Raw genomic sequence first — 12,364 nt, forward strand, 5'->3', positions numbered from 1 at the left:
TTTATGTAGCATTTTTCATGTCATTACTGTTACGTGAAAACTGAAATTACCTGAGGTCTTGAAATTTGTGCTGTGCAAAATAAGTACCTAAATTTAGGTGTGATGTGGTTAAACATTGATGGTTCATTTGCTCTTGTACAAAGACAGCATCAATGCCTGAGTTTTCATAACACAATAGGGCACCTTACCTTAAGCACTGCAATCCAAACTGTACGGGTCTTTGTTATCTCCGTCAGCTCGCTTATATCTGTAAAGTTGCTACTTCCCACCCGAAAGCACGGCCTTTTGTAGCAGAAACCGTGCCACAATCACCAATCCTCCCTGCTGAGACGGGCCTCCGTCCAGGACCACCCCTGCTGCCAAAGATATAGACCTTACATTTACTGCAGCATTTTCACACATCCCAACGAGCCCAGCAGGATGAAACGCGACAATTAGCGAGAAAGAGCAAACTTAACCGCTCACTGGGTGGAAATGTGCCCTGGTATGGAGAGAGAAAAAGGACCATGTGTTACACTGTCGGAGTCTTTGTTACAGCTTAAAGATACCTTGTAACTAAAATGTTTATTCATCGAGCATCGGGTAAAAAATAAAATAAAAACACCTGGTTAGACGTTCGTAATGGAACTGCATGTAACCGTTGATAGCAATCTGTAACGTTTCTTATTTTTATCCCGCGCGGGGCTGGGGGGGGGGGTAAATTTTACCCCCCCTCGCGAATTTTTGCGATATCTCAAAAACGGCGGTGCGCAGCGCCGCCAAACTTTCAGTACCTTTTCTTACATCAATTTGACACGTTCCCTGAAAATTTGAGCGAAATCCGTCGGAAAATTTTTGAGAAATTGTTGTTTTAGTGACGTCATGTTCGCCATTTTCGGCTCAAAAACGGCAAAAGTTCAAACGCCGCTAACATCTTCATTTTTAAAGGAATCAAGACGTAACAAAAAAGGTTATGCGTAATTTTACTTTGTTTATCAAATGGGTATCTCGGTTTTTTGAAAATTTTGGATTTCGGCCTAAATTTTTAAAAAAACTGACTTTTTTGGGAAAATCATTATAAAATCAAAATTTTGAGTCTATCGAAAAACCGGAATATATGTCAGAGAAGTGGTCTATGTGCACCTACATACCAAATTTTAGAAGAATCGGTTCAAAAATGTAGGAGTTATTCAAAATTTTATGACGTCACGACACACAAATTTTTTGAAAAAATGTTTTTTTTGGAAGTTCTAGACCTCGTACGGAAACAAAAATAGCACCATTCGATTCGCCGTGAAAAACTGCATCAGATAGACACATTTTTAGGCCTTAACAACCAACTTCAAAATTTGACCTCACTTGACCTGACCTTGACCTGACCTCGACCTGAAATTCATCCAGAGGTGGTCCATATCACTTATTGAGTGTGCCTATTGAATTCTATGAGTAAAATGACCCATAAAACATGTGTCGCACATGCCCTTTTCTATATTTTGTTTTTTGGTGACCTGACCTGACCTGACCTGACCTTGACCTTGACCTCTGAATGATATTGTATGCAACGAATATTGTCTTGGTAGCCTAAGAACACGTTTTGGGCGATCAGTCTCAGTCCATGACTCCATTCTTCGGCAACTACGGTGCAAGGCCGATACTGTAGAAACTTGCAATTTGTACCCTTGACCTGACCTTGACCTTGACCTCAAACTTAAAATTAAGTACATGTTTTTAGTAGTTCGTGATGAGAGCTTTCGATTGGCGTTTGAATTTTCCAAATCGGACCATTAGTTCGGGAGATAACAGGGGGGGTAAAATTTACCCCCCCCCCAGCCCCGCGCGTTCGGCTGGAGACCCCAGCCCCGCGCGGGTTATAGTACTCTACATAGATGCTGTAGCCTTTTTAAAACCTATTGTTCATTATTGTTCATGTTATGAAAAACACTGGCATTGGCGACATCAATATCGTACACTACATATAAATTTACAATACCAATATTCGAAATTTTAGGTTCTGGGATTTGTAGCATTTGAACACCCCCCAAAGCACCACCGAGCGACGTGTTCAGTGGCGACCACGGACCAGGACCGCTGTAGAAATTATTCCGATCATTTCGTTCTATCATCACGGTCACCCTCTATAGGTACTCGAGCTTTCAAGTAGGGGAGAGTGGGGCAAAGCGGCCACCCGGGGCAAAGCGGCCACCCATCGTTTTAGCCCTTCATGACTGGCGTCAGTTCCAATTTATGGTTTCCAATTATACTTCTCTTCACGGTCGTTCGAATGAGCCAGACCGGGGTTTCAGGCCCATCACCATTGTTCTGTGAAACACGGAAAAGCATTTCTTGCCAGGTTACCAACTATGTTTACAATTATTAAATGTTATGTTATTCCATAACCGTTTGGAATTTTTATAAGCGTTCTTGTCCATGCATTGCATGGTTATCGTACATGTATTCTACCAATTTTAATGTTTTTTACCCCACTAATAGCTAAGCTGGAATATTTTTGTCTCGGACGGTATGCGCGGGGCAAAGTGGCCGGGGCAAAGTGGCCACCCCCCAATTGGCCATAAGTTGCTTCCATCTGGATAAAAAACATAATTTATATTCAAATGTGTCGTCATGCAATTATCTTGGCCAGTTTTCAGTTGCATGAGTTACCAAATAATGCAATTCAATGTTTATTTTCATGAAAATCCTTTCTTTGTTTACCTACGGGTGGAAGATGATAAAGTAAACATCCATCCTCGCTTAACCTTGTCACCATCAAATACCGTAGTCGTACACAAGACAACTATTTTGTTTCTCATATCGGGACTTGAGAAGACGCCGGTGGCCGCTTTGCCCATGGGTATGGGGCAAAGTGGCCAATATGCATAGGTTTAAAGTTTTGTCAATATCTTTCATATGTGAACGCCTTTGGAAATAAAACGCAGTTGAAATAAAAGGCAACTTAATAGGGATCACATTGGTATAGAAAGAATCTTTCCAAGTTTAAAAATCAAGCGTTGGCATCGTGAGAAGCGTTAGGGTGGCCGCTTTGCCCCACTCTCCCCTATCTCGCTGAGGGTACCACCCCGTGAAAACTCGATTACCAATCAAGTTGTACGCTTAGACTTACAAATGAGGAACTGAGAGGATATCATAATACGGCAATACTAGGCACGTCGCAATTATGAGCTTAAACATGGTTTTGATTTGGACGCACGCTCGAGAAAAGACAAAAGTCGATTCGAGCTTAAAAAGGGCATGCTTTTTTCATTTGCTTGGACTGGTTCATGGACTGGTTCAGTAAGCTGAGAAACAAGACGTATTGGTGTGAATTATTTCCCGGTCAATAACCTTTCTTCTTTTCTCAGGTAACTTAGGGCAACTACGGATCCATTGTGAATTTGTCCTTTTGTTTTGCCTTTAAATTTGCTATCATTAATGACCCGCACGAATTTATTTTGAATATCAGACACCCTTGAATTTAAAATCTAATTTGATCATTATTGATTATTTGCTTCACGTCATGGGAGATGTGCATTGTGCAGCTAATGGAAAGCTGGATTGATTATCAAGAACATGGACTTTGCGCGTTCTTTTTTATTTGACCGTCGACCGTGATCTTCGGTGCGTTTCTTTTCAGAACCTCACCTATCGTCTCTCTCTCTCTCTCTCTCTCTCTCTCTCTCTCTCTCTCTCTCTCTCTCTCTCTCTCTCTCTCTCTCTCTCTCTCTCTCTCTCTCTCTCTCTCTCTCTCTCTCTCTCTCTCTCTCTCTCTCTCTCTCTCTCTCTCTCTCTCTCTCTCTCTCTCTCTCTCTCTCTCTCTCTCTCTCTCTCTCTCTCTCTCTCTCTCTCTCTCTCTCTCTCTCCCTATCCCTCGCCCTCGCCCTCGCCCCTCGCCCTCGCCCAAGCCCTCGCCCTCGCCCTCGCCCAAGCCCTCGCCCTCGCCCTCTCTCTCCTGTCCTCTCTCTCCCCTTCTCCCTCTCTCTCGCCGTCTCCCTCTCCCTCTCCCATCTTCCTTCCTATCTCTCTCGCTCTCTCTCTCTCTCTCTCTCTCTCTCTCTCTCTCTCTCTCTCTCTCTCTCTCTCTCTCTCTCTCTCTCTCGCTTTCTCGCTCTCTTTCGGTCTCGCTCTCTCTCGCTCTCGCTCACTCTCTCTTTCTTTCTCTTTCTCTCTCTCTCTCTCTCTCTCTCTCTCTCTCTCTCTCTCTCTCTCTCTCTCTCTCTCTCTCTCTCTCTCTCTCTCTCTCTATCTCTCTCCCTCTTTCTCGTTCTCTTTCTCTTTCTTTCTCTCTCTCTCTCTTTCTCTCTCTCTCTCTCTATCTCTCTCTCTCTCTCTCTCTCTCTCTCTCTCTCTCTCTCTCTCTCTCTCTCTCTCTCTCTCTCTCTCTCTCTCTCTCTCTCTCTCTCTCTCTCTCTCTCTCGTTGCTCTGACCCTGACCTGTGCTCTCTCTCCGTCGCCAGTTCCACCTCAGGTGGAGGTCACCAATGCCCTGTTGTCAGCCCACATCGGCGGCACTGTCATGATGGCCTGTCGGGTCGAGGCGTCGCCACAGGCCATCTACTACTGGTCACGAGGAAACGGTGAGTCAGCTGATATTTGCCACAAATACTCGTCGCAAGCAAACTGTCACATACTACAAGTTGGAAGATTGTTAAAAAATAAAGTTAGTTCGAATCTTTTGAATGGAAGGATTTACAAGGACAGAGCTCCCGCTAAGCGGAACTTGTTGCGTTAGCCTCGTTCTACCTTCTTAAGATCTTATTTCCACTGTGATACTTAACTGAGATCGAAAAATAAAATCATTTTACGTGCGCAGGATAATTTTCCGTTACGTGAAGATTGTTGAAAGTCCCGCTTCATTTTCCTTCTCTCTAAAACATCATTTTCAATATATCACAGGTCGTGTCCAGCGTGGAGTGCACATTGTGTGTTCACCGCTGTCTTCAGTCGGGCTCGATGGCGGCGGCAGTGGCAGTTCAATGTTTGTCGCGGACTCCCACAAGTGCCACCGGCCCCACTAATCTTATCGACAGGGAATAAATGGGGTCCCGGTGCGCGCGGCACCGTGTAGCTACCGCTCCGGTGCCGGTGCCGAGCTCCGCTGGCGCCCCGGCCGTGTTGTGCTGTTGGGTAAATCTCCAGCGGCGCGACCCACACCCCAGCGGCTATTGGCGGCTCGTGCGTGCCACTGAGCCGGTGCCTCACAGACGAATAAACCGGACCGGCGCGCGACTTATTAAACTTCCGCCCTGCTGGCCGCCTCATGCCCAGTCTCGCATAAAAAGCCGTCCAGCGGGCGAGGCAGATAGGAGAGGAGACGCCGAGCGACGGGAGACGTCGAGCGACGAGCGGGCGGCGGGCGGAAGGGGGGCGTCGAACCAGCGACCAGCGTCGAACTTAACTGAAACTGCTGGAGTAACAGGCAAAGGAAGGGTGGCGAGGCAGCCGTAAAAAAGTTTGGTGTTATTTAATGTAAATAGCTTTACCGGTACCTGATTATTTTTCAAATGAAGGTCATCTCACGTCTTTTTAAAGGCTAGAATAATTATTGTCACCAGTTCAGTTAAATTTAACTTAAATAATCACAAACGTATTTTTGTACCCATTACGCGCACCCTTTTTGTATGATACTAACTGATACTCTTATTCGTTATTTAAATTTATTGGGTATTCATTTCAAAAATTACCATTATAATTGGGGCAGAAAAACGTCTTAAATTCATATAAGCATCATTTCCTTTATCCAGTCTGTTTCATTTTCTTTGCCTCATAATGGCAGACAGAGAGCCGGTGCCACTTCTTTTCAGCGCTGCAGCGATACCAGCTCATTCTGACATATTCCGGAAAGAGGATGAGATAAAAGAATCTCTCGGTTGGCAAATAAAAAGATAGCTCACTCCAGGGCGTAAGACGTGATTCACAGACTCGAACAGGGCTGGAACCGACCGTCCCGAGGTCTCCTAAAAGGAAATTGGCACATGACCTATGGTGGCACGGGGTGGATAATGATATGCCTGCGCGAGCCATCCAGTCAGCTGTCCACTTTTTTATTACCAACATACCTAATATCCATGACCCACATACTTTTTAGCAAATAAATTGTTGCATCACAAACTGGCTGAGACGTTTGATGTTTTACAAGTTGACGTTGCTCTGCAACGTCTGATCACTAAGTCGAAGGATTCGATTAGCTCTTCTGAGTTCTGACATTATCGTCCCCGACAGAATTCATTCCCCATTCCGATAGATCGATGATCCTCTCTGACAATAACGTTTCTGACAGTCATCTATGCATAATACATATGCCAGCGGATGCGATGATCCTCCGACAATATCGTCTCTGAAAAAAATTATGCCGACAGATGTAAGGCTCTGACTCTCACTCTGACCCATGACTCATGCCGACTCTGACATTTATGTATGTCTCTGACGGAGTTTCCTATGCCAACAGATGCGATAATCCCCTCTAACAGTACCCACCGTAACTGACAAATTTCTCTTCGCCGAGTGCCGACAGATGCGATCATCCTCTCTGACAGCCGAAGGAGGTATGGCAACTCCAGCTCCCTCTACCGCTACAACATGACCCTGACCATTTCACCGGTACGAGAGGAGGACTTCGCTTCATACCGCTGCGTCGCCAAAAACTCCATCGGAGAGGCCGAGGGCGTCATCACACTGCACAGTGAGTCATCGATCGAACAGAAGTAGATCACAGATCCTCACGGTCAGGTATCGGGTAACTTGGTCCCAAGAGGTCTATGATACCTAACACAGTCTATGATCTCTCATGCCCAGACTATATATTTCTAAACGGGGTTGATGTCGACGCCATTATCTATCGAGCTCTGCGGTCGCGTTTTACCACGGCAGGTCGATGCGTCACTTCACGCTGCACCCTGCGATTGAGACAGTTCCGGCGCGTGTGGCGGTGGATGGCACTGTGCAATCACAGAGGACAGACCGGCTGACGCGGCGGTGGTCGGTACTTTGGCGACACCCGCACATTGGCGCCGGGTCGGGACGTGGGAAGACCGCCACTTTGGGGAGTGTCACTGACGTGAGCGAGCCCTATTTGTCGATCGGGACCTTTGTAGAGCCAAAACCGATGCGAAGTGAAAGTACACCACCCTGGGAAAGGGAAAAGGTAGGTACGCAAGACCGGGATTCTTGGTAAACGAATTGATTAAGATCAGTCCATCTGCCCCGTTTACAGATTCAGATTCAGATTCGTTTATTAGCAATAAGTCCACAGCACGGTGGCTTTTCACCATTGCACGTCAATTGACAAGGGATATAGCAGGGACAAGCACATCACATGCATTCATATACAGACTATCATATAGACATCCAGACAATGACGCGTAATGACAGACTCATGTTGCCTCACACATAACATTACATATGGTGTGCAATGTGCATACTCCTGGACTTCAGACCGTTCGGCCAACTTACGCGGATTGTGTCTGGCTGGAGTAGGTTGACTCACTACAGCTCCGAACGGCACTAACGAGCTTGGAATATCTCTTATAAAAATGGCTCTAAACAAGAGAAAAATAAAGAAAGTAAATGTCAGATGCTCGATTGCCACAGTCACAATTACTTAACCCGGCAGTTGCTGGGGTATTTCGCCACCCACCGTTTGCTGGGGGGGGGGAGGCGTTAAACGCCCCCAGCCGATAACTCGAGAACCAATAGGCGCAGCGAAACGCACGAGGCGGCAAACGAAAGAACGCGACGAGACGCTTCAGATGAGTACTTTAAAGTTGAATTTTGAGGTGACAGGTCGGGTCAAGGTCAGGTCAAACACCTGAAATCGGGCTTTCAGTAGCATGGACTTCAGGACTTTGCAATGGGCGCCTCTCGTCAGAAACTCTGTCAAAACGGTGCACAATCCATCATATAAGGCCTACAAGAGTGTCAGTTTCATGTAGGGGTCAGTCAAGCATAGGTCAGGGTCAAGGTCAGGTCAACCGGGTAGGCACATATCCCCGAAAATCAAAACTGTTATTCGCAGCCTATGACACATGTTTTATGGGTGATTTGGGCCGTAGAACACGATGGTGACATTCATTTTATCATATGTGTACGTGTTTGGCTCAAAAAGTTCAATTTAAGAAATTCATGTATCATGGTCGTGAAGTAGTCACGAGAAATTGTCAAGATTCAGTTCAAGATTTTGGAAAATGCGGAACGATAATCAATAATCGAAGATAGCCATTTGATTGTTCATGGTATTGGCATTCTAATGGCGTTTACGGCATGTCTGTATGTCTATTCTGTGATTTTATATGATTTTTTGAACATATGCCGTTTTTGGTCGAAAACTCAGAAATCATGACGTCACTAAAACCTCGATATCTCAAAAATTTTCCGACCGATTTTTTTGAAACTTTGTCACAATAAACTTCAATCAATTCCCTACAGGTACCCAAAATTTGGCGCGCCTGCGGCGCGCCATTTTTATGCTATGGCCCGGCGAAAAAAGTGGGGGCGTTTAACGCCCCCCCCCAGCATCTCGCAAGTTAAGATCTGTGTAGTGACTGGTCGCGTTGACTGGTGGCTGTTAAAGTTCTTATGGGTTTTAAATCGTCCCAATGGCATGCAGCACAGTACTTAACCCTGCAGGCGCTAACTATAGGGACATCTTCAATCTTGCGGCAGCGGAACATCAAAGGTTTGGAGATTTGCGGTGCAGCATAACTTCAGGCGCAAATGGTAGTGACATCTAGCGGCAGCGGTAGAACATAGGTTTGGAGGTGTGCGCCGCGGTACAGCATAGCTTCAGGCGTAAACCATAGTGACATCTAGCGGCAGCGGTACAACATAAATTTCAAGATGTGCGGTACAGCATACCTTCAGGCGCAAACTGTAGTGACATCTGGCGGCAGCAGTACAACATAGGTTTGGAGATGTGTGATACAGCATAACTTCAGGCGCATACTTTAGTGATATCTAGCGAGAGTTCTGTAACTTCATGCAAGTGAAATTCGGTAAAGTAGTTATACCTAACTGTAAGCTCCCTCTCACACAGAACACGCTCTCACAGTGGCAGGGGCAGGCGTCGTCTCTCTCCCGGGGACTTGGCTGGTCCAAGCTTATATGTAAATATGTATAGAAGAAATATAACCGATGACCCGGGTAATGTCTCATGTTACCCTGTAGGCCCAATGCCCTGCTGCTAAGTGCCTAGTGCTTACTGCTGCTAGGTTGACCGATCGTACTCGAACATTGGGTAGGATGGGATATAAGGGTAGGGACCGGTGCCGCAGCGACAGCCCTGAGGTGCTGGTCATTGGTGGCTTGTGTAGAGGCTCTGACGTCAATGACCTTTGACCTTGATCTCGACAACAGTACAACAGCAAAGTGACCGACCATACTGTGTTACGGATTTGAAGTTGTGTCTGATTCGCTGGCCTTTCTTCTGCTCACAGGGGTGATGCTGCCCTCCTCCACCGGCCCGGACGAGTATTTCACCGAGCCGAGCCGACCTCTGGGCGACACCAGAGAGTACGAGCCGAGCGGCGACCTGCCGCCCTTCACTGACGACGAGGACTTCCCCTACGGGCGCCCAGATGAGCCCGCCCGACCCCGCGGGCAGGCCGCCGATTGGCCAGACCTGCGCTCGGAAGAGGCCAAAAGTTCGGCGTGGGGGAGGCACGGTGCGGTAGTGTTAGTCGTGCTCACAGTAGTATCTTGTACAGATGTGTTTTGGTAGGGAATATAGACGGAGAAAAGCGATCACGATGACGCTGGAAGACATATCTCAAGCGTGGTTAGGTCTGCATGATTTTGATTCGTGTACAATGTAGCTACTCGTCCTCTCAATATAAGGATAACTCCCTTTTCCCGAAGTTCAATTTTTCGGCCACTTTTTTGCATCCGTCGCATTTATCCTCTATACAAGCTATAGAAGAATGTCAGATGCTCTCATTGCTCTCGCTGAATGCGTTTGTTGACTGTGCCTAATAAGTCACGCGTAGACACTGTTGACATCGATATATATCTGTTGATGTTGAAGCCGAAGGCATCGCCAAAATGGACAAAGAAAAAATATGCTACTTTTAATTAATTAAATAAATAGTCATACAAGTGGAAAAAATTTGCGCAGATGTGAGCGTAACGCCTAAGGTCACTTTCAATCAGATTATGTTGACCTTTCAGGTCACTATAGCCTCTGGAAGAGCGAGACATGTGTTAACATCTGATTCGCGTAAGGAAGCCAACTCATTTGGAGTGACGTTCTACGGCCATGTTCATAAGCTCGTTATACCATTGTGTATACTCTGTGATGTGCTTGCACTCTGTGATCGTTTGTACCATACGATAATTGGTATGTTTATTGCGTACTCATGCTTAGTGCTTTACTTGCTAGAGGCTTAATAAAACACACTATCATCCCGGTAAATGCTATCGGAAGGTAGTGCATTCGACGTGGACGTCTATATGGTCGGCGGCACAAATTATAGGACAAATGTGTGTCGACTCGACCGAAAGCGACAGTAATCGTATTGTGAAATAATTGTGCTCACACCAGCTAGTACATTTGAGACGGAGCGTTGTCAATTGTGCATGCCTTTATTTCGAATATAAATAGGTATGTTTCAATTTCATACCATTGATATCATATATTAGAATTCCTAAATGTACCTGCGACAATTTGTGCATCGCTCTTTATCCGCTTATTCAGTTTTAAACTAGTGCGTGCCGTGCTGTAATTTATTGTAGGTAAGTCTGACCTATAAGAGTAGTGTGTGTAAGATGTTATAGCAGCTAAGCACATCATTTCACTTCGTTGCCCCACTTTGTCGGTGAAATATGAAGAGCGCAGACCCTCGAAGTCTAAGCCAACGTGAGATTGAAATGTGACGCGCCAGTTCAACGTCTGTGAATGAAACTAGAGTGACGTGTACCTATATCTGACTTCAGCAGGAGAGCTGAGCCATTTGTCTTTTATTAGTGGAGTGGGGAGGCTTCTGTTTGTGCAATTTGTGCCGATGCTCGTGTAAGTTGTAAATATGAATACCTGAAAAGGACAGTGTTATGTATAGCGAAAGAAATAAACGTTACCCTGGCTTAACATTCCTATCTATGACGCAAATAATGGGCATTGTCTATCCGCCCCGTGCTTGGTCTAGCATACGTTTCTCTTTTACTAGTTTTACTTTTTCTTGCTACTTTATTGGACTAGGCTGTAGGCATAGGTATGAATCTCAATTTAACGGTCTAACCCCAAAAATGGTAACAAAATGAACTATTTCATAGAAAGTGTTTTGTAAGTCCTATATTTCGCACATTCCGAAAATCGAGACAGACACTAAAACGGTTCTCGCCGGTACAGCAGACCACCAACTAAGCCCACCGAGAGAGCTGGCCGCCGCTGCTGGCCCTCCAGCGGGTCGCTAACGGGAGACCCTGCGCCCGCCGGGCTGAGGAGATGGCCACCGGAAGGCTGGGACGAGGGAACGGCTGGTTGCCGAGTGACCGACAGACTGGAGATTGACCAGCTTTGGACTATAAGCAGAGTGATATTGTTGGGATGACAGCCGTGCCCCGGTACTGGTGGGTGGGCCGTGCCGTCAATCAAAGCCCTGCGGTATTGCGTGGTAGGTACATACATACCTACAGTCAGTACAGATACCTAACACTTAAAATTCGCCAGCCGGACCAATAAACCATGGGGAAAAGACTCTTGTCTTTTCTGCTGCCACACTACAACAGCAAAAGCTGAGGAGAAATTGCTAGATTAACTCGTTAGGATGTCGCCAACCAAATAATGGGACAATAAGACAACGGAGGAACGATGGAGCGAATATCGATGGAGCTGAACTGACAAAATTGTAACGGAGCTGGACAAAAAAATGTAACACTTTCCATAAGGTACTTATGTAGCGAGTCCGTTCTACTCGCCACCGTTCCTGAAAACTGTAACAGCGTTCCGGAACGAATGAACGTTCAACGAATATTGAAGTATGGACTGTTCTCACCTATGCCAATCAGCAATTGTTTGTTTGTTTGTTTGTTCATTTGTTTGTTTGCTGGGTTAGGTTTTTTAAGGTCTGAAGAGACCAGTTTCAGAGCGAGAAGGATGATAGGAATTAGGGAATAAATTGGTCTGGGCGGACACCCTAGTGAGTCGTCTCCCCCTCCCCCCCCCCCCCATCATTCACGTTGCACCCGGCTACGTGTCTGCTTCAAGTTGGAGCTGCCCGCATGAGATAAAGTTGCCCGTCTAACCTGCATCATGTGGTGTGGGTGTGGAAGAGAAGGATGTGATTGAGGATGAAAACGACGGAATGGTGAAACCGACAATTGCCCTTTTTTACTAAGGCCAAATCGAGGCAATAAGCGCCTGTTCTTGCGGTACAGCATAACTTCAGGCGCAACCCCATAC

The 12,364-nt window shown here is 46.1% G+C and overlaps 1 protein-coding gene across 1 annotated transcript in view; it reads left to right on the forward strand.

Annotated features, from left to right (window-relative positions):
* The window catches only part of LOC122392223 (opioid-binding protein/cell adhesion molecule homolog), a 50,614-nt gene extending 39,567 nt beyond the window's left edge, over window positions 1-11,047 (forward strand). Inside the window, exons 8-10 of the mRNA XM_043386853.1 lie at window positions 4,431-4,550; window positions 6,488-6,655; window positions 9,405-11,047. Coding sequence (XP_043242788.1) covers window positions 4,431-4,550; window positions 6,488-6,655; window positions 9,405-9,688 — 572 coding nt within the window. The 3' untranslated portion in view covers window positions 9,689-11,047. The remainder of the gene's footprint in view (window positions 1-4,430; window positions 4,551-6,487; window positions 6,656-9,404) is intronic.
* The last annotated feature ends 1,317 nt before the right edge of the window (window positions 11,048-12,364 follow it).

This window comes from Amphibalanus amphitrite, unplaced genomic scaffold (assembly GCF_019059575.1).
Source record: "Amphibalanus amphitrite isolate SeventyFive unplaced genomic scaffold, NRLGWU_Aamphi_draft 000475F_arrow, whole genome shotgun sequence".
NCBI classification, from domain to species: domain Eukaryota; kingdom Metazoa; phylum Arthropoda; class Thecostraca; order Balanomorpha; family Balanidae; genus Amphibalanus; species Amphibalanus amphitrite.